At 43.6% G+C, this 23,033-nt stretch overlaps 2 protein-coding genes across 2 annotated transcripts; one reads left to right on the top strand and one right to left on the bottom strand.

The window, feature by feature from the left end:
• The first annotated feature begins 3,090 nt into the window (after positions 1–3,090).
• ccdc71 (coiled-coil domain containing 71) lies at positions 3,091–16,832 on the top strand. The gene is made up of 2 exons (XM_056438174.1): positions 3,091–3,148; positions 13,280–16,832. The coding sequence occupies exon 2, from the start codon at positions 13,290–13,292 to the stop codon at positions 14,361–14,363; it is 1,074 nt and encodes a 357-aa protein (XP_056294149.1). The 5' UTR covers positions 3,091–3,148; positions 13,280–13,289; the 3' UTR covers positions 14,364–16,832.
• A 2,381-nt stretch (positions 16,833–19,213) lies between these two features.
• LOC130207844 (keratin-associated protein 4-3-like) lies at positions 19,214–20,399 on the bottom strand (the record flags this gene model as incomplete). The annotated part of the gene is made up of 2 exons (XM_056436567.1): positions 19,214–19,804; positions 20,010–20,399. Coding segments are annotated over 2 exons (729 nt in total), but the record flags the coding sequence as incomplete, so codon positions are not given.
• Between the last annotated feature and the right edge of the window lie 2,634 nt (positions 20,400–23,033).

Below are 23,033 nucleotides of genomic sequence, written 5' to 3' on the forward strand. Positions count from 1 at the left end.
TGATCTGAGTTTGATTTGTTTTACCCACCCTCAGTTCTTCTCACAGAAATGGACCAATGTCTGATCAATTTAAACTATAGGCTCCTCCTCCTGCACAATGTTGGCGATGGGGACAATATCCACATATCACAACCTGCATAATAATCTTAAATTAAGATTATTAGACTTGTTGGTGGCTCCGCAGTGAAGTACTAATGTTTGTATGACTTGTGCTGCTTTTTAAATCGTAATGAAGGCTTTTATTTTGAAAGTGAAGTCGTTTTTGAAAGCGGTTTCAACTGTTATGATTGATACCGAGGTCACTTCCACGTTTGGGAATCTTTGGGCCCTAACCAGCCTAATCACCAGGCCTGTTGAAGTGTGAGAGCCCCCATGATATGTTCTACGCTGTTGGGTAAAGGAAGTACGTTCCCTTTGGAACATTTATAGTTCACTCAACACCGGAGCCAGTCAGACGTATAAAAGCTTGCACAGCGGGCTTGTAAACCATCTCACTCGGGGCTCTGCATGCTATCTTTATGCTCTTTACTTAATAGAAAATGACCTCAAAGCAAAGCCCCTCGACAATGACACTGAAGACTAGAGGGTAATGTTGAGGAAGACCTTGGTTGAGAGGCCTCCCCTGAAGAGAAGGATACTCTTGGGGTTGATCCTCCTGTTGTCTCTCAGCCACCAGCAGATTCTGTCCTGGGACCGTCTTGGTCCTTCTCCTTACTCGGGACAGTTTGACTGACTTGGATGCGAACCACTTGCAAGCGTACGTCGGGTTGCTTCTCTTGGCACGAGTGTCCAAGTCAAAAGGCAAAGCAACAACAAGCCTTTGGAATGCTGCTTCTGGAATAGCAATATTCCCAGCCACCGCGTCTCTGAAGACTTTCCATGCTTTCTTCGGCTTTGTGACACAACTCTCAATAATACCGGACGTTTGGGCCATGTGGGCCCAGAGATTGCCGATGGAATATGCAAATGTCTGCTAAGAAACCCTACTGAGGAGAACCGGGGCATAAGGGTGGTACTAGACATGACCGAAGGACTGAATGGTCATAACCATCCATGTGATCATTGCCGTGGGTGAGAAACCCTTCGACAAAAACAAGTTAATTAATTAATTAACAAATATCTATAGCCTGGAAGACGATAAAGTCGGGCAGTAAAAATGTGAAATTACATGTTTTTGCTGTCTTCAAAGTAACGTGATATTTTGCTGCAAAGGGCTGTCCCAATTGTATTCATACCATTTCAAACCATTGTAGCTGCTTGTACTGAACCGTTGACCAGATGTCAGTTGAGTCCCAGGGGGTTCAGGGTTTAAGACCATAGGGGGGAGCAGGAGTCAACCTCTAGTTCTGAATGCTGAGGTGCCTTAACTTGCATTCTTTCTAACGGCCACCAGGGGGTGACTTCCATGTAAACATGAGTATGATTTCAATTTCTAGTTTTAAGTCTTCCTTAATACAGCATGATTTTCAGTCAGTAAATTATAGTTAAATTAGAGTCAAATAGACTTTAGGGTGGGGCTACCTTGTGATTGACAGGTCTCAGTAGAGCCGCATATGGTGTCTCTACATCCCTCATCCACAGTCCAAATATGGTCACTCCAGTTTAAAATAAACAAGATGTGGTGGGTCATGGTCACTCCAGAAGTAACCAGCTTTTGCAGCCGCCATTGTTTGTATTTCTGTTACATCACTTCGCTCAAGCCGCGCCTTTAAGAGCATCCCGATTTGCGTATTGGCTCAGGGCTTATCCCGGTTTCTGAAAACAGGATATGGCGTGCCGTTGACACATAAACGGAATGCTCTAAGACCCTGATCGTAAATCAACTCGGATTCATAGATTGTATAATGTGCTGTTTGTGCTGTCCTGAAATTGTAATGCTAAACAGTGATTAAGAAAAAATTTAAAAACGATAGACGCTGTGAAGACAAGAGGCGAGAAGAAGAGAGGTAGTTAACATTCTTTTATTTATCCTAAATGGTCGACTCTATCTCATTCACAAGATTAGAACAGTAGATGGTGTTTTGAGCAATTTTCAACCACGACATTTTCTTATTTTTCAAATATATTTGGAACACCAGCATTGTTTCAAGAAAGTCATGTTATTTAGTTCACAGCTTTAAAAAAACGCACTTTAAGTGCGTTTTATCCTGCTCGGTAGCTTAATCTATAATAATATATCATAATTTGCTGAATTATATTGTGTTACAATCCCAAACCAGCAAAGTAACTATTAAATAATGTTGTTAAATAAATGTTGTTTAAAGTAAATATTTGCCGACAAAAACGTGGTAGTGTGGTAGAAGTATAACATTTTACTTGCAGTACTAAAGTATGTTCTTAGTTGGCCTTTATTTTGCCACTGATAGACCACTGGGATGGTTGGTTGGTTGCATTATGCGTAGGCCACGCCCAGTCGTGACATCACAATTTACTTCGTCATTTTATAATATGAAATAAAAACGTTTTTTGTTGTTGTTGTTTTCTTGTAATTTCTGTATGTGAATTATTTTTCACAACATTATTTATTTTTCAAACAACAAAATATTCTTGGTTGAATGGCATACTAATAATATTTCAGAATTTGCTGAATTATATTGTGTGACTGATTCAAACCTGCAAAATAACGATTAACTAATGTTGTTAAATAAATGTATTTTAAACTATATATTTGCCTACAAAATGTGGTAGCGTTGTATAAGTATAACTTTTTACCTACAGTACTAAAGTATGCTTTATCTCGCCACTGATAGGCCACTGGGATGGTTGCGTGATGCGTAGGCCACGCCCCTTTGTGACGTCACAATTGACTTCGGCATTACAACAATGACTGTAATATGAAATAAAAACTTGTGTTTATTATTATTATTGTTGTCTTGTAATTTCTGTCTGTGGATAATGCTTCACGACATGATTTTTTTTTTAAAGAACAAAATATTCCCGGTTGAATATTTTCTCAGCCACTTGCGCCCGTTCCCCACCCCCACCCCCTCGGCGGGGTTAACAGAGCCCGCCCCCCTCTCCTCTCTCCCCGGCTGCCTCCGCCTCTCTTCCCCTGGTCTGTCATCCACACCGCTGTTGTTGCAGCCATTTTACCGTGGAGCGTCGGCGCAGCGGTGACCGGAGGATGCCGAAACAGCGCCGTTAAAAGGTAATACCGCCTTTTTTTTCGCTCAGCGCTTTCCTTCACGTCGGTAACCTTCACGGTACCGACTCATAAAATCCGTTGGATAATGTTCCGGCAAGGCTGAAGGGGCCTGGTGGACCGGAAGGGCTGAGGGAGCCGCCACAACTCGTAGCTGCTCAGACAGAAGAAAGATTGCTGGGGAGAGAGAGTGTTTGTTCGAGCCAGGCTTGTCGGCACTTCACAAGTCCGTGTGGAAAAAAATGGCGACGTCTTTCGTCAAACACTTGAAAGTTGTAAGGGAGCTTCTGTACGACTGCTGCGTGAATATATCTTCAGTGGAGTGTTCATGGAAATTAAACTGAGTCCGACTGCCACTTCGTGAAGGAGGGGGGCGCTCGAGAGCTACGTCACCACGCAGCTTTGCGCACGTTTTTGTAGTTGACGCTGATGAGCTGTTCTGGTGTGTTTTTTTACGTTTTTGATACGTACAAATAAAAAGTAGACACCATTTATATATTTTCTTTGTTCTTATCAGTCGAGTAAAGACGTAGGTTGTGTTGACGCGTAATCATCGCATATGTTTTGAGGGAGGAAAGAAGTTGGCGAGTTATCGTGGGCGATAACTGAAATGATGTATGATCTTGAAGGCGGGAAGCCATCGGATTTCTGACGATTTTTTGCGCCTCTGATGGCAAGTGGCTGTATTACAGTGAAGCCAGTGGCTAGCTCGACCAAGACTACGTTTTCCATACGCTGCAACTTGAGATGTGAGACTGGAGTTGAGACAACGTGTTAGACCGGATTGTTTCACAAGTAGCTAGTTTACAAGATACATTTTAAAATGCTAAATCATTGTCCGATAGAAATCTTGTCCTGTTGCCTTCTGTTAACCGAGTAGTGTTGGCATTTCCCACTTGGCCAACGTGTTAGTTGCTAGCTTGCAAAATTGATTTTTAATGATTGATGTTAAAGTGTCTCCATTGCATAGTTTGTCCACGAGAGAGAACCAACACTTATATTTTTACTAACCAACTAAAAACTGTGCTGGCAACATGCAGTTCCTGGGAAACCAAGGCTGTATTTGAAAACTCAGACTAACGTACTGCACACTCATTCTTTATATTGTATTCTGCTAACGGTTAACGATTTAAGTAAAATCAAGCAATACATCTACATATTAATCACGATGTTATCAGTAGTTCATTAACATATAGTGACAAGAAATAGACTAACATTAATGGAAAAATCACACAAGACCTAAAATGGTTGACTTTTGGTACAGAACATGGTCCCAAGAGTTCTTTTTAAGTTAACATGTCTTGCATAGGCCTCCCACATTTTGTATTGTTGTTTCAAACCTACTGCGAGGCCTGCTTTGTCAATCTGTCAGAGGTTTGTTTCCATTGTGTACGGTGTGCTATCGAGCCAAATTATCATTTTGAAGGATGAAACTCGTATCGTACAACTACATTTAGGACAATATGTGTGTGCTAATAAATGTGGGTGCGCTTTGAGCATTTTTAGACCCCAAGAAAATGTTTGTTTTCACGACAGAGCGCTCTGCCACGGCAACAGCCTTTCACGAAACAACCAGATTTTGAATTGAAGACTATCCGATGATTGAGTTAGACAAAGGCATGCAGAAATGAACTGAGAAATCACATCCAAATCAAAATGGCCGACTTCCGTTACGGTTTAGAGCATGTTCCCAAGAGACTTTCTTTTAAGTTAACATGTGTTGCATATGCTTACCAAGTTTCATAGATGTAGGTCGAACATAGCGCTGGGGCTGCTTAAATTAATATTTGTAGGGGGCGCTACATCATTGACTTTCAATGGGTATGTTAAGGTTAGTTACGTTTCAAGCATGTTACATTGGTTTATTCGTTCATCGAACTTTGCCGATTCTCCGACTCACTGCCCTTCAACGAATTCTTACAATCTTCAATCTTGAAGCATTATCGATGTCTTTTGTTTATCAGTGAGATGAATGAATGATCATAAAAATTTTCAGTATTTAGCAACGTTGGCCTGTGATTCTGAATTTGACCTCTAGGTGTCCAAACTTGATTCGACCAAAACTCATAGAAGCAGCTTGTCACTAAAATGAGAATAGCAGGTCCACCGTAATAAAAGTCTGCCCATCTTACCTGGGCCGAGGTTGGCGTTATCTTGGGGGTTAACGCGCGTCAATTACATCGGCAGGTGGCAACCAAGACGCGAGAACTCTGCTTGGGTCTTGAAGAGTTGAAGCATTTACAGCCCAAACTCGATCTGTCGACTGAACACCGCTCGCCAACGTAATGGTCTGCCAGGCTTGACTGGTAATAAACAGTCTTGTCTTGGCAACCCCCGCACGCACACACACGCACGCACACACACACACACAAGTTGATGGTAAACAAGCAAAACTTCCCCCCTATCAGCAATTTGTTGTGACCCTTCGGACCTGTTTGAGCTTGTCCACACAGCCACTACTCTACAGATGGTAGTGTAGCTTAGCGGTCTACTACACACGTGTGGAATAGGTCCTCCAACCGGACGGTATTTAACTGAACTACTACGTCTCTGTGATACTGTCTGTTTGGGAGTATAACCAAGGCTTAAGGCAACGCAAGATGGAAATAGTGACATGGCGCACAGGTTCTTAATTTTGCCTCAAAATGTCATGATCGGCGAAACCGCAAATTAACTCCCTGTATAATGATAATTAAGTAACTTGTTGGAAATAAAACAATTGGTCTCGCTCTTTTGGCTAGGTAACATTGTGCGGATTCCCTTGAGAAGCAGCAGCTAGTAGCAAAGATAAATGTCTCAGACTTTATATGTTTATAAAGACTATCCACCACCTCCCAGTACTTTTCTCTGGTTAATAGATAGTAATGGCAAATGTGGCACTCTGAGTTAACCGGTTTGGTTTAGTCTTGGCGGAAAATAAACATTTGCATCATTGCTTTTATTTTTTTAACAATTTATGACCCTTTTTTTAATGACATACTATATAGTGAGTATTTTTATGACGTACTATATACGATGAACCTTTTATGACTTTTTATATAGGACTTATGACTTTTATGACATGCTAGGCGTTGACTGTTTATGACGTACTTCTTTATTGACTAAATAACTGTTAACTCTTTACTCTGAACTTACCGGGTGGGTTTTGAGAGCAATAATATTTGATATTTCAGCTAAAAAAACAGCTTTTAATCATCTACTCATCTGTCATTTTTAGTTTTCTCCCCCTGCTACATGTGTGCACTTGAATACTTTGCGGTCAATTCTCATTGTCAACCATGTTATTTATTTAGATTTTCACCGTGAAGTATATTCCCCTGGCTAATTTTAGAATTGGGTCGAGATTAATCTTGATCAGTTGTCATTCACCGAGCAGTTAGAGGGTCCCAAGTGCGATCAACGATGATAGCTTTCGGATTTGTTTGAAATTTGCATCATGGCTGCCATCGAAAGATCCATCAAACTGTTTTGCGCTCGTTTGGACAAAATTTAGTAGTATTTTCAAATGGTGTGGCCAAGATTGTTTTCTTAAGACTGCTGTGATCTGAAGTATATATTAAACAGAACGGACGGACCATATTTATCTTTTATATTTTCATATAATTGAAACGTGTAGGTTGTTTCTCTCTCTCTCTCTGATGCCGTTGTTAAGCCGCATTCACACCAAAAGCGTTGCGAATATTCTCAACGCTTTTACCCGCGTGAGTTTACTCGCGTTTACTTTGTGGCTTTTCGCTTCACTCGCGCTAGGGGCGGGGCTTATCTCCGTGGCTTTACTCTGTGGAAACCGTTATCATTACGTCATCCACCACGAAAAAACTAACCACTACTTATGCTTTATACTTGTTGAGGACATCCCACAAATGTCGGAAAATCTAACGACCTTGTGTCTGGGTTCGTTGAAAATATTGGAACCACTCGCGACGTTGACTTTGCTTTTAGGACGTTTTTGGTGTGGGCGCACCTTTTTAGATTAAAAAGAGTTGTGTGAATCTTTACATTTTGCTGTTGTGTGCATGTTGGTCGTTACCTAACAAACTCTGGCACAGAAATGCCAAGGAAATATTTGATGTTAGAAAGTGTCTCCATTGCATAGTTTGTCCACCAGAGAGAACCGACGAGTTTAATTAAATTAACTAAACCGGGATGAAAACATTTTAGTTTCTTTGTCCCTACACTCCAGCAAATGCAACGCGTTGTTAACCTGTATTTTGTCCTGTAATTACACGACTCGTGTCGCAGTTGATGGTCTTTAATAACCACCCTTTGTAACTAGTTTGTGAAATTGTATCTTGCAAAAGCAGCAATGGCAAATCGTATTGTCTCAATATCGAGGTATTGGGTCCAAAATATTTCGTATATTTGATTTTGTCTTTCGAGTCAACAAGATTCACTCAACTAGGCCCAAGTCTGAAAATGTATCTCATTTCATATGAATTCCTTGTCACCGACAGCACTGCTTTTAACACACATTTAGCTTTATTAAACATCTGGTCTCTGGCAGGCAAAGCAGTGATTAATTAATTAATTAATTATTCAGCACAAGCTTGATTTTGTTTTTAGCTCAAACTTGGCCATACCGAGATATGCTTATCGAGTCAACCCCTCCCAGCAGTTTTATGAACAAATCTAGTGTCAAACAAGCAGTCGAGTTACCATTTTGTTTAATGTTACTATGCAAGCAGATGCCTTGCGGTAAATTTGCCTCTTTTTTTCGAATTTGTTGCTCTTCAGTTTAATTTCTCATGTCAAGCTGCAATCTAAGGACCTGTTTCCAGAAGGCCTTTTTTTCCCTCAAGGCCAGCTTTTTCTTCCAATTGTTCCAAATGAGGAGAGGGGATAAGCGGCCGCCTAGAGAAAAGGCTCCGAGTGCTTCAAAATGAAAGTCTCTGAACTTCTCAGAAAACGCTGATGACATCACTTTAGACACAGGCCCTAAAACGGCTTCAGGCCAACTGAATGCAGTGCAACCATTTCTGATGACTTTCAAGCTGCTGTCTGATTATCAGCATGGACCTCTCGGTTATTGTTGGTGATTCGAAAATAAACGTTGACAACCTTCAGGATGGCATCACCAAATAACTTTTTTCTGGATAACTATGGACTGAATCGGCATGTGACGGAGCCCACCCAGAATAAGAACCACGCTGACCCTTTCCATCCCCAAAGGGTCTCGACATCGGACTAAAAGGTTGTGGTGGCTGATGTTGCTCTTTGTGATCATCCATGTGTTTTCTTTGGGATGACTATCTCTGTTTGCATTATTGTTCAAATTATTCATTTAGGCTTTCTCTTTCTCACTTACGTCTTTTGGGTCTCGGACAACGGTTTCCAAAAGCGCTTGGGCGATCGTTTCTATTTTCATATATGCACGTAATGTGGCGGTCTAGCAGAAATCTAACTGCACCATAACTATAATTACATTTGACCACAACGCAAAATTATATTCTCTAAATTTTTAATCCTGCACTCTGGCGACTGCCATAGCATAATGTTTTCACGTTTATCTCAACCTGGAAGAAATTTCTTTAAATTTGACGAACATCCACTTGCACTCAAGGATGAATTGATTTTAGAATTTGATGGTAAAAAGCCTTGGTCACTTTGTTATCTCACGTCCATCCCATTTTCGTGAAAATACTATTTTAGGAAGACCTTGAGGGAACAATCTGTACAATCGTTGTAAATGTGTTTTTTCTCGTTTTGTAATTCATTCTTTGCTTTGAACACTTGTGTTCTCCAAGGCTCAATTTGGGCCTCTTCTGTTAAACGTATACATGTTCCCAAAATGTCATGGCATTGTGATGCAGACGACACACCGGTGTATATAAAGATATCAGAAGGTGACTATGGTCCCTCGTAATCACTGGAGCAGCCAAATGTTTCATTTGTCCACTGAAACAAAGATACAACTTTCAGTTCTCAGTTTCAATCTTAACGATAGAAGACCATGAAGTAGTCCAGGAATGTTGGCGTAGTCTTAGACCTACATTTTAACATCCACATTAAGATGGATGCATTTTCCTACGCGCTTCATTCTATTGTAGTTAGGCCTTGACTTTTAACCGTCCTTCTCAAGGATTTTACAATAATGTGAAGTCATTATGCAACATGGGGTTGCACAACAGAATGCAAATTTGAAGCTCATTTGCAAGACGAGTAAAACAAAAACAAAACAGTAGTGCATTCCTGTCAGGCATTTTTTACCAGGAGGGCTACAAAACCATTATTTGGGTAATATAGTGGGCATCAAATCATACAAAAAATGTTAAGCACCGAACGGTGTTGACACACTTTCTCTAGTCCCACCGAGTCCTGCGGTCCAACCTTCAAACGCAGCTCCTTCCTGCAGAGCCCTGTAATATAAATGGTCAAATCCTGTTTTGAGTTTTTTAAACGATTGTTAATGTATAACAACGTCTAATATCAAGCTAAAATCTTCGGTGAATCTGAAGTAGACCAGCCCACAATTTTCCAATATTTGAGTGCAATGGACAGTGTTGGCTTTATCTTTGTAGCATGTTGGGTTTATCATTTTGTCCATGTCACTCAACCTTATCTTGAACTAGACATTGTGCAACAAATCCGTTCTTATTTCTGTTCCGCCATTTATTGCTTTGTACGTCTGACTGAATTTCTTTGGTTCAGAATTTTACCAAACAAGTTTCAAGCTGCCCATTAAAAAAACAATAATCAGACGAGCCCTTTCTCTGCAAATGAAAGGGCTCCGGCTATACCAATGCTGAACTACCACTGATGCTACATAGGGCAACAGACAGCCAGCACCTGTGACCTCTGTGTTTTAATTTGTCATTAGAATGTTTCCTCCCCTTTCTGACATTTAGATTCTTTTTTTTGTCTTTATAGATGCTCAACATTATTATAATATTCAATATATATGTTTTAAAAGGCAATTATTAGTCTAGAAGAGCAGATTATAGATGAGATTAGCTGCTAGTAACTCAATCCTAAAAATACCTGCCCGAAGGCCACTGTAGTTCTCTAGCACGCCTAGTTAGGGAGTTGACTATTCAATGCAGCTGTCGGCACTGCTTGGTCGAGGACGTTGTGGCATCATCTGGTTCAAAAGTATTGGTTTTTCTATGAATTGCATCCGCATCTCCACATTTTGGCCATTTCTGCTGTTTTCTGCATTTTACAGTTGATTTCCCTCACCCCCCACAATTCAGTCCGCGTATTCTGCATCTCAGAAATCATGGGACCCTACTGATACCAGATGGGGTTGGGAACTGCAATCTTCTGTTTGCGGGTGTGCAGTCCTTCTCTTCCCTCTGCCTGGCAGCAGTATGGATGCTTCTTGTGTGTCGCTGCCTCTGATTAATGGGCCTGATCGCCAGAGATCTTCTTAGCCTGCTTCTCTCCTGCTTTTTGAACTGCAAAATGAATACATTAATTACTCCATGATTTTTGGAGGGCAGGGGGGTGGACGGAGAGAAGTGTGTTACCTGATGCCCTATTATCATCATCTGCAGACTTCTTCTTGCCTTCCAGGCAGCTAATGAGCATCTCCAGGTTCACTCGTGTAGGTTTGTCTTGTTTTCTCTCCTTATGCAATGCTGTTTGATGGCTTTCTGGTCTTTAACCACATGAGAAGTTCCTTTGCCCTCTGTTGATCTGAAAACATACATCATCTTAATATAGCAAAAAATAAACAAGTAGCAGTTTGAAAGTAAGACCCTTGATTCTAGGGTTGATATCATGCAACATCCACGGTCTCCAGAAGATGAATACTGATGACTTTTGACCCTTTATTTAGCACAACCCTGGTTCCATACATCTAAATCACTGCCAATTTCTGATTTGTTTATTGATTCAAAGAGGTCTGGTCCCCTGGTTGGTTTGGATAAGCGACCTAGCTATATCCGTGAGAAATGGTGACATCAAGCATGAATAGAAAATAGAAAGTCGCACAACTGATTTGGAACTGCTTTCTCAAGGAGCTTGGAGAGCAAAGAAAGGTTAGCGATTGGTCGATAGTCATCCAACACCTCAAGGTTGTTGGTTGTTTTTCAACAAGAGGGTTAATTAGAAGTAATTTTATTCTTACTAGACTAACCGGGATTCTTCCAAATTGGTAAAATGCATAACCTTGTGGTTTTGTGATATTTGCTTTAATTGGTGGGTTTGAGTGTTCTTCCATGGAGCTTTCTTTGTTTTAATATTTATATTTTTTAAAGATATGCAATAGTCGAGTGTCATCATCTTTAAGCCTGTAGCACAGGGGTGTCAAACTCATCTTCACCGTGGGCCACATCAGCATCATGGCCGCCTCCTTAAAGGGCCGGTGTAACTGAAGTACTGTATAAAGTATTCCCGAACATACTCCCTTGATAACTCTCTTTGCATTTGATTATTGTTTATACAAGAGTAGAAATATTGTACGGAAGAAGATTTCTCTAATATTATAACACAAATCTATTTTATTTGAAACCTTCAAAATAAAAGCACAGGATATAAAGATGATCATATGTCTTTCAAGCCTTCAGGGGTCACATAAAATGACGCGGTGGGCCGCATTCGGTCTGCGGGCCTTGTGTTTGACACTTGTGCTGTAGCACCATCGACAAGATGATCAACTTTGGTGGGACTAAAGTTAGCATAGGAGTCTTCTGTTGCATCAAGAAAGACGTTTAATTGAATGGATAGAATCGCTTCCTTACGTTTAGCAACAGCACTATTGGTTTTAAAAATAGAGTAGACACTTTTGCCTTAAGGCGTGTATCCAGTACTAAGTATTCAAAAGTTATTAAATAATAAGTTTCAAAGAATATTTTGTAGAAAGATTATTAAATGTTCAATTTCAATGCCATGTGTCAAATCGGGGTTGAGGGTGGTTAAAGCGGCGAGTAGGTTCCTGTACACTAACGACAGCCAATCGAATGAGACGCTCGGCAGTGCTTTAGCAGTGCTAATCATTAGGCCTTCACATCAGTGTATGATCTCGTTTGGCAATGTTGTTGTCACCTCTGAAATAAAGGTGCATCATCCGTGATCTGACATAGGCTACCACAAATATACTGTTCACAATATAGGAATAACCTTACTCCTAATTAAATGTCTATATATTTCTCTGTGACGCCCACATTCTCTTGAAACAATAGACTGAGAATGATCTGCCATTGCAGATGGCACGGTATTGCAAAATCTTAATATTTATGAAAAGGAGAATAACTTTTTATCCCTAGAGAAATTAATTAAAAGGAATATTACATGTCCTTCTATAGTTTGTTTGTGATAAATTGCTCTTTCCATTGTTCTTTTATTATTGGTGGTGGTGAGAATACAAAATGATAGAGTATTCGTCAGTTTCCCTCCCTCGAGGCTACCATGTCACGTTTGTGTCTGTTTGAGGAGGATCCCAGGGCGTTGACTGTCTCAAAGGTCCTGGTTGCCATGTTAGCTAACGAAGCTCATTTAGTTTGAGGGTATAAAGGTGTAAAACTGCTGCTGAACCGAGAGAAGGTCGCAGCTTTAACGAGTCGGCGTGGGTCGTTCACCCAGCAGATGGTGAACTAGTTTCTCCCCCAAGCATTAATTTAGCAATTAATGAAATCCCCAGCCTGTGTATTCCCAGCTGCTACAATCCTTGGTCACGGTGACATTTTATATTCAGGTGACTTAACATCAACAACAACAACAACAAGATGTCGCAGTGAACTCTGCTGCAGATCCACCTCAGTTTTTGGGGTCAGAAGGTCTCGGCAACCAGAAGAAATGATGATGGGGGAGAGAGATGTTAAAACCATACCGACACCATTTTTCTCAATCTGTCAACCTTTCGGAGTCATACTGCCGTAAAATTGAAAATGCACATTATGTAATTAAAGCAAATCAACGCTATTCGTCTCACTTCTTCCACTGATGGCAGTATCTCTGATGTGCATCAGGCAGAAATGTCCATATGGCCAGAAACCTGGTACACGCAAGAATGCGTCTGCGAATGCAAGCGATGTAGGAAACAAACTTCTTACTGCACAGACGGAAGAAAAAAGTAAAACAAACGTCGGGATGTTTGTCTGAAGAGGCAACGAAGTGTCATACATGGAGTATGTCAACAAAAGTCTTCTTCCATTCCTTTGATTCAGTTTAACCAAATGCTTTCTGTATTCCCGGCAGGACTAGAAACATGGCTGAGGCGGCGCGAGGTCCCGTGGTTTGCCGGCCTCTGGCGTTTGCCAATGAAGACCGGGCGGTTCACTCCTGGTCCCGGATCTCGTCGGCAGGGCACAACGTCCTCCTGGATGCCCTGAAGATCCTCAGCCCGATGTCCCGCGACCTCTCGAGTAGCGAGGAGTTGGTCACCTTCTTGAAGGAGCTGGGCGAGGAGGGCCACACGGCCACCGTGCTGCGGAGCAAAGACGTGTACGGCTACCGGTCCTGCACAAATCTACTGCTCACCGAAGACATGCTGAAGCCACAGAACCGGACCGTCAGACCCACCGCCAAGAGGAGGGGACGGAAGCCGCCGGTCAAGAAGAGAGACGTGCACCCGTCGTGGAGCGCCTCTGAGAAGAGTCGCCCCACGATCCAAGGGGTCCGCCCTCCAGAGCTCCTGGTGGACCATCGCGCCGCCCTCTGCAGTCGGACGCCCACTCGGACTGTAGAGATGTCGCAGGCGCTGGCAGTGCGGCCGTGCCTCAGACTGACCAACATCGAGGGCCTGTCTGGCTTCCATACGGCCAGACTTCAGATCCACACTTCCTGGGACTCGTCCTCTGAGGCGCCCTCCGTCGCCTTTTCACCGCAACAGCACCCTCCAACGCTTTCAGGAATACCGTCGCAGCCTTCTCTGAATGGTGGTCCGGGGCCCACCACAGCCGTGGCCTTGTTCAGCCAGAAGAGCCTGTCCTGCCCCATCCGATTGGACGGCGCCCTCATCGGCGATTCGGCACCTGTCTTCTACGCAAACGGAGGGGCGTTCCCAGAGACTCACACGGAGCTCACCAGCAACGGCTGGAGGAGCAACGGCTTCCACAGAGATGCTCGGGGACCCAAGGTACTGCACATACCGACCCGGCAGAGAAACGGCTGGAAGGACAAAAACAGTCTTAGGTGGAAAATTGTAAAAGTCGATGACTCTCGCTCTTTGGCTGAGGCTCGCAGAAAAGCTCAGAAGATCCTCCAGGTCAACCTGTCTCCAGTGATTCAGATCCAACCTCTCAACTATGTGCTGAGAGACTTCAGATACCAGAATAAGTGACGATAAACTCGCAACCATTGTGTCCGTTAGCATTTGTTAGTGTTTTACATCCATTAGGCAGTTCCTGGCTGAGCCCCAGTGTTCGTCGCAGACGTCTGACCTGGCTTCTCGTGATCCCTGCTGTGTGTTGGAGGTTGAGAAGTCAGAGTCCGTCTGGAGAAGTTCCGCTTCCTGACGGGGGCACTTGGGATTTGAAGTCGGGTGTTTTGTTTTCTCAGCAGGCTGGGAAATAACTATCGGCCGACTGCTGGTACATTTTCACGGTTTACTTTAGTTCACGCGATACAGAACTTCAACCAACCATCATTCTGCTTGGAGCTGCTCGCCGACCTCGCGGATGTAGTTGAGTCCACTGTGACTGTTGGGGCTGAAGGTGAATTTCCTGTCCTTCACCAAGGCACTGGGTGCTCACATTTGTTTAAAAAGAGTATTTATAACTCCATTTTGAAGTATGCCGCCGTTGGGTTGGAAAAGTATTTTTTGTTTGTAGCGCCAACTGACGGTGCCGTCGGCCTGCAGCCCCCCGGTTTCCACTAGAAAGAAGGAGGCGCATCTCGTGGTGGGACGGGGCGGTCCGGATGGCCGGCTGAGCAGGGCCGGTCTCCAAAGCCTTCAGACGAGCAGACGTGGTGGTTGGTTGGTCCCAGAGAAACAAATGGACTAAACGAAAAGGGGCGGGGGGTGAGGAGAAAAGTGTTTAGTTTGTCTTCCTTTTTTGTATTTTTGTTGCGTTTCCACTGGAAATCTGGACGGCTCTGGGAGCGAGTGCAGCAGGGAATCGAACCCGTGGCCCACAGAGATGGATCGATACTTGTTTGTCCTTCACAAAGTGTTCCTTTTTGGTTTAGTTCATCCACACAAAAGCAAATGTCTTTGAGTATTTTCAAATGTTGGGTGACTTGATGACTTGCAGTAAAACATGCATCAATGAACTGCAGAAAACGGCGAGTACGGAAGGGGACTTGACTTCAGAAATTCATCTTTCAATCTTAATTCTGGAATTATTACATTCAATAATTCTGACTTGAATCTTTAGACTTAAAGCTTTGTCATTATTCAACTCTATCTCAGATTCTTATATTTAGTTAACGGTGCTCCAGATTTACTTTGGTCAAATACATATTTGTATTTCACAAGCAACCAACTGCCATTTTTCTTTGGCCAACGAAATAAATAATAAAAAATGTTTGGTGACATTTGTTAACTTGAGCTGCAGGACTGTTTTCTGACCGGTTCCATTTGAAACTGCAGCACCAGACAGTTTATCTCTCCCATCAGAACTCGTCCAAGCTCCGTTGAGTCTATGGCAGGAATTGCACTTTGAGAGTGTGACAGTCATTGTCGCCCGTTTCCTGGATTTCATTCATGTTTTCGTTTCCTGCATTATGTTGAAAAGAATATGTGAAATGTCATCAATTTGGTTTGACTTGCTTTCGAGCCCACACTGGTTTTTGCAACAGGTGCTAACTTTGCAACGTTGGTGCTGAATTACATGACGGGCGCAGGAATGTCGTCACGTTTCGTTTTTTCTAGTTCAGATTTAGAGCATTTAGGAGCTACGACTTCAAGGGAGTTCTTTTCTTGAGGGAGCTGGTAGCACTGTAGCCCTTTGCAGATGGGGACGAGCATGCTAAACTCTAAGGTTCTACGGCGAGGAGCCACCGGAATCCGTTTTCATGTCGTCATCTGTGAGGAACTCTTGTGAATTCCCCCTAAAAAGTTTAGTTTGGCGTGTCTGACCACATTGCACGAGATAAACGTTTGGTTTGAACGCACAACACGATGCTTTAACCCCAAACCCGTAGTCTCTTAGTCCACGTGCTAGCTTGTGCTGGAGATTTCTACTGATCTCAAGTTTTTTCAATGTCAATGAAAGCTCTGGGGAAAGCCAGTAAGGGGACCTTTTTAAGAGATAAATATATATATATATATTATTTTTTTATTTTTCAAGAAAAAGAAAACCACCAGATCTTTCATTTCAAACGTAAAACAAATACAATGACCGTCAGGTCAGTGGATGATGATGACCCTTTATTCCAAAACCACAACAAAAAGTTTATGAATTAACACGGCTTCCCTGTTTCGATGCTGCTTTGGGCCACTTGGTAGAACTCAACCAATCACATGTTTAAAGTTGGAATGTGTGCTTTCTGGTTCAAGCTCCATGCGTTCTCCTGGAATAAGAGATCTGTTGACACTGAGGCCACGTCAGCGCCTGATTGGCTTGACAGACTTCTATGTACATTCTTTGGTAATTCTCTGTTCCTGTGAATGTTCTGGAAGAGTCTTGGTTTCCTTGCTCCGCCCCCCCCCCCCCCTGTCTGTACGCGGTCATGTTCACGCCCACTGACGATTCCCTTTTCTAGGTCTTTATCTGTTAGTCTTGTTTGTGCCACACTTGTATAATATTGTATTTCCTACATGATCTTTGAAAACTCCTTTTGTTCAATAAAACTGATCTGAAAATAATCGTTCTCTAATTTTGAGCACATTTTAGTTTCATTAGATTATTTGTTCATGTTCAGATCCCCTGAATCACAACGCAATTATTAGAGAAGTATCGCACATAAATTACACGTTTCTTTCCCAATGTCGACTCCTCTTCGAGGACTATAGTCGACAGCATTTGCAAACAATGCAGCATAAACCATAACAAATATTGGCCATCTGCAGCAAAATAATATCTGAGCTTCACCGCCATCTACAGAGAACCTACATCACTTTCCACAGCGCCATTAGTGGGTCTCTGAGTACCTTGGAAAGTGCCATATAAATTAAATGCATTATTATTAGAGAAACGCTTAATTTCAAAATCAGAGTTGGCGACTCCGCATCAAGTGATCTTGTCAATTAGCACTTGTCATGTTTGTGTTTCGTCAAACTTTTATCTATGGACATCGATCCGGGCGTGACCACGATCCGGGCGTAACCACGACGGAGGAAACCCCGTCACGGTTTCCCACTTGTGCTGCTGGTGTTTAACAGGAAGTTCACGCAGAAAACGGACATCAACATAACCGTGGTGTTTGCTCGGCCTGCCCGATTGGTCCAAAGTACAAATGCCGTCACACATTATGATAGGCTGTGTGGGTGGGAGAGACTAAACTGACCCGCCCCCTACTCTGCCTCTGATTGGCTGAACCCGTCCAGGCTGTTGCTAAATGCTAACTTTAGCCTAGCTGTCTGAACAACAGAAGGGAAATCAACTGTAGTTTACGGTTATTGACAGTTTTTCCCAAATTTTGAGGCTGGTGATTTATGAATATTTTGTGGATGCCTGTCCTACCTCCTACTCTAAACTTAAATATGGAAGTAAAAGAGTCATTAATGCACAAACTTGAATGTAATGGGATTAAACTTGGATTTCAAAACGGTATTCACAAACAGTTGTGGAAATCTGATTTTGAATGTCCACTCATCTGGCTGCTGATTTATATTATATATATTAATATTTATTTACCTTTTTTTAATATACTTGCAGTTACTACCTGCTTATGTGTGCATAGGGCATATATTTATTATCAACTATGTAGGCATATACATTTACTGAATTCCTTTTCCTGTTTTTTTCACTTTACAATCAATGTACACCTGTCTACCACAAATATACATATTTTTTTAATTTTATGTTTTATTAAATAAAATAATTAATTAAATTAATATATATTTGTTTGAGCGTTATTGGAGTGAGCCTGTATACGTTTTTCATTGCCGACTACTTCTCTCGACTGTTAACTGTAATTCTGCAACACAACCGTTGGGGGCGATATTGCGCCCCCCGTCTGCAATCCGACATTAAAATAAAACGTAGAAGAAGAAATATTGCCAATGCGGAAGTGAAGCCAGTAAAGTTGATTTAAAACGATTTTTGCTGCCTTGTTAAAACAATTAAACCCAAACAACCAAGAGTTTAAAGTTTACTAGTTTAAAAAAAATACACAGCCGAGTATAAGTTTGAGTGTAAATCTGCTTTAGTTCGGCTGGTTAGCATCAGTGAAGAATGGAGGAGGTGGTTGATGATGAAATGCACCTGGACACTAAATACTTTCCCTCCATGAAAAAAGAGAGGAAGACTATCTTCATTCCGTGAGTTATATTCACACCCTCTTCTTCGCTCTCAGGGTTCACGTGCAGAGTAACGGTTCTTTATAGAGGTTATTTGGATCGATTATAGTACACTTTGTATTTTGTAATGTTGAATTACCTTTTATTTTTGCTTTGGATTGGAAATTCACTTCAACCATCAATTAAGTGTATTTACTCAAGTTACTTAGAAGTAAGAGTCTGAGGTAATTGTACTATACTTGAGTATTCCCACTTATAGTTTATTCCCACTTATAGTTTATTTCCACTTATAGTTACGCAGATTAATAATACAAAATGGGTTAACGTGAGACTTCAGTTACTTTACCGATTCACACCAACAAATACATATAAAAATAAATATACATTTTCAGAATTAATATTAGATTATTTCAAAAAGATATTACATTTCTGCCAATAGATCCCCCCAAACACTACTTAAAACGAAGAAAGTACCAACTTAAGTGGCGTTATCATGACGCTAAATTTAAATCTGTCTGTTAGATTAGTAATATCAGTTAATGTTAGCCCACATTGTGGAAATGATTCTTGAAACTGAAAACTTAAATGTAGTTTACTGCTTGTTATGCTGTTACCTGGCTCCCGTTCATCTGGAGCTAGCCAGCTATACTTATTTAATTTATCTCTGCAAGTAAAAATATGCACAAAATGTCTGTACTTGATGTTATGCTAACGGGTTTTTGGTAAAACTGCTGAGCCTCGTTCCGGTTGCTAAGCTACGATTCGACGAATCACAAGACGAGAAATGTCTGAATTCACTTCTAATTTATTCAAGACCTGGAAAACTCTGATTGTACAAAAGTCGTAATGCTGGTTTCACTCAGTGGCAGAGATCAAACATAATGATAATCAAGACACCACGATGGGTAAATGTGTTTATGATTTAAATGTGTGGATGAACTGACCCGTAGTGGTGATATTATAATCTCATAAACTGTGGAATAAAGAAGAAGCATGCGCCAAATAAATCCTGCTCATGTAAAAATTGTAAAAAGGCGTCATGTGTCGGAGCGCCGCCGACTGCCGTCGTCTCTGCTGTGGGAGGTGCAGCAGGTGGAGGTGCAGCAGGTGGAGGGGCAGCAGGTGGAGGTGCAGCAGGTGGAGGGGCAGCAGGTGGAGGGGCAGCAGGTGGAGGTGCAGCAGGTGGGGGTGCAGCAGGTGGAGGGGCAGCAGGTGGAGGTGCAGCAGGTGGAGGTGCAGCAGGTGGAGGGGCAGCAGGGGGGGGTGCAGCAGGTGGAGGTGCAGCAGGTGGAGGTGCAGCAGGTGGAGGGGCAGCAGGTGGAGGTGCAGCAGGTGGAGGGGCAGCAGGTGGAGGTGCAGCAGGTGGAGGTGCAGCAGGTGGAGGTGCAGCAGGTGGAGGGGCAGCAGGTCGAGGGCCAGCAGGTGGAGGGCAGCAGGTGGAGGGGCAGCAGGTGGAGGGGCAGCAGGTGGAGGTGCAGCAGGTGGAGGGGCAGCAGGTGGAGGTGCAGCAGGTGGAGGGGCAGCAGGTGGAGGGCAGCAGGTGGAGGCAGCAGGTGGAGGGCAGCAGGTGGAGGGGCAGCAGGTGGAGGTGCAGCAGGTGGAGGGGCAGCAGGTGGAGGTGCAGCAGGTGGAGGGGCAGCAGGTGGAGGTGCAGCAGGTGGAGGTGCAGCAGGTGGAGGGGCAGCAGGTGGAGGTGCAGCAGGTGGAGGGGCAGCAGGTGGAGGTGCAGCAGGTGGAGGTGCAGCAGGTGGAGGGGCAGCAGGTGGAGGGGCAGCAGGTGGGGGTGCAGCAGGTGGGGGTGCAGCAGGTGGAGGGGCAGCAGGTGGGGGTGCAGCAGGTGGGGGTGCAGCAGGTGGAGGGGCAGCAGGTGGAGGTGCAGCAGGTGGAGGGGCAGCAGGTGGAGGGGCAGCAAATGTCAAAATATCCATTATCAACTTCTTCTTCTTCGGTCCGGCTCGTCGCGTCTCTCTTTCAAGTGATCATAGCTTTTTTTCCGTACCGACACTATACAAACAAACTAAACTTGTATTCTCACTAATGGCCATCAGGGGGGCGACTCCTCTGGTTGTATAGAAGTCTATGCTTCATGTGTTAAAGCTGCATTCTCTCTCCTGACCACCAGGGGGCGAATCCTCTGGTTGTATAGAAGTCTATGCTTCATGTGTTAAAGCTCCATTCTCTCTCCTGACCACCAGGGGGCGAATCCTCTGGTTGTATAGAAGTCTATCTAATGATTTTACTTCTCTCTTGATGTATTCCCTCAGTAAACATTGTAAACATGAGTTTATGTCTCAGTCTCTAGTTTCAAGTCTTCTTCTATACAGCATGATGTCATCATTTAGTACTTTATGGTCATTTAGAGTCAAACTGACCATAAGGCTAGGGACGCTTTAGGGGCGGGGCTACTGTTCAGGTCGCTACCCAATCTCTTCCCCAATTCAAATATGGCCACCTCCGTTCACAGGTTGCCAAAAAACAATATGGCGACGCCCACGCATCAAACTCGAGGCATCAAACCAATGGGTGACGCCCGGTAGACCACGCCCACTTCCTATAGACAGTCTTTGGGGTCAGGTCTTAGTTTTAGTCTCGTGTTCATATATGTTCACAATCTATAATGTTGTCATCCTGATTCAGCTGTGTGTCATTTTCTATGTTGCTCTATTCTGTTAATGGCGTAACCACGGTCTGGGTATAACCATCGGGCGTAACCACGATCCGGACATAACCATCTGGCATAACCATGATCCGGGCGTAACCATTGGGCGTAACCACGATCTGGGCGTAACCATCGGGCGTAACCACGATCCAGGCGTAACCACGATCCGGGCGTAACCATCGGGCGTAACCAGGATCCGGGTGTAACCACGATCCAGGCGTAACCACGATCCAGGCGTAACCACGATCCGGGCGTAACCAGGATCCGGGCGTAACCACGATCCGGGCGTAACCACGATCTGGGCATAACCATCGAGCGTAACCATGATCCGGGTGTAACCACGATCCGGGCGTAACCACGATCCGGGTGTAACTATTGGGCGTAACCACGATCCGGGTGTAACTATTGGGCGTAACCATGATCCGGGCGTAACCATCGAGCGTAACCATGATCCGGGCGTAACTATTGGGCGTAACCACAATCCAGGCGTAACCACGATCCGGGCGTAACCACGATCCGGGCGTAACCACGATCCGGGGGTAACCATCGAGCGTAACCACGATCCGGGCGTAACCACGATGCAGGTCCATCAAGTCCACCAGCGCACTGGCTTGGCGTCACCTGGAGCCCGTAGCCTGGCGTTGAAGCAGGACCGAGGTAAACCCGCTGACGTCTGGCTCGGCTCACTTCCTGTTACCAACTAGCAGGAATAATTTATCTGCAGTGAGACTGGAAACAGGTTGAACTGGTGTCTCCGGTGACCTCAGCCCTCAGGAATGTGAGAGAGACCTTCAGATGATCTCACAACAGGCCGTCTGTCGGCTCTGAGCAACGCGGCGCCTCGGGGGGGAAACTGCACAAGAGGATTCAAATGATGTGAACTTAGAATAATGAAGTTTAGTAAAGTAAATGTCTGTATGAAGCGGTTGTAAATGTTTCAGAAATGTCAACCGGCCTGAGATCGGTCGGTGCAAACATCAATGTTATTGTATTTCTTTATAATATAAAGTTTATATTTTATTGCTTTAACCTCTATTATGGTTATTTTAATACATTGGTTTTTTTCAAACAAAGTAGTTGTATTTTTATTTAGATATTTGTAGTTTTAATAATATATTATAAGCGGCTTAGTGTCGGAAAGTTAAACGAGTCATAAATTCCTCTTATATCTTTTTTATATTGCTGTAAACCTTCTCCTTCAAGCAGCCGCATTTATTCACGTTTCTCGTGCTGAAAACAGAATTTTTCCGTTTGAACACATAAAGTTAGAAGTTTCCGTCGCCCAAAGCAAATTGGAGAGCTTGAACGCATCGTAATGCAACTCAATGCAACCGCCGGTTAGTTAGCTTCAGAGCCGCTTCCACTGCTTTCGGTCCGGATGGGAATGAGTTCCAATGAGTGTCGGGTCCGCGGCGCCTCTCAGAAGTTCTGTGCTGCCGTAAATATGCAAACGCTCGCTCGGTCGCGGTCAATCGGCTGAATATTGGCAGCCGATCGATCGTTGCTTGATTGACCTCCAGGTTGACCTTCGGGCGCTGTCGATCAAATGCGTGCAAAGCGACGGAGAGGCCCGATCAGGAGTCGGACACAGGATCCGTCGTGTGTCTGTTTGGGAGGAACGGCGTCGCTGCAGCTCTGACCTCTGGTATTGATCCGTGGGAAGTTCATGCCGACCCCTCTTGTGTTTGTCGCCTGTTGAAGAACGGGGTCACTGGTCCACTGGACACGTGGCGCCGTGACCTTCACTACAGGAACCTTTGAGGAGGCACCGATCCAACGCTCTCGGTCCCGATCGGGCTTTAGTACCGATCCGATACCGGTGTTTGATCAATAAGCCGTGTTCCTCACTGTGTGGAAGTGACTGGGATCAAAACAACGCTTTCCTAACTCAAATACAATGACATATATTTACTGAAGCAACTATTCGATCGGCCTCGTTGTCAGCG

Source organism: Pseudoliparis swirei, chromosome 18 (genome assembly GCF_029220125.1).
Source record: "Pseudoliparis swirei isolate HS2019 ecotype Mariana Trench chromosome 18, NWPU_hadal_v1, whole genome shotgun sequence".
Taxonomy (NCBI): Eukaryota; Metazoa; Chordata; class Actinopteri; order Perciformes; family Liparidae; genus Pseudoliparis; species Pseudoliparis swirei.

Bases quoted from the DNA above. Each gene is read 5' to 3' on its own strand.
- ccdc71 (XM_056438174.1), top strand. From the start codon at position 13,290: ATGGCTGAGGCGGCGCGAGGTCCCGTGGTTTGCCGGCCTCTGGCGTTT.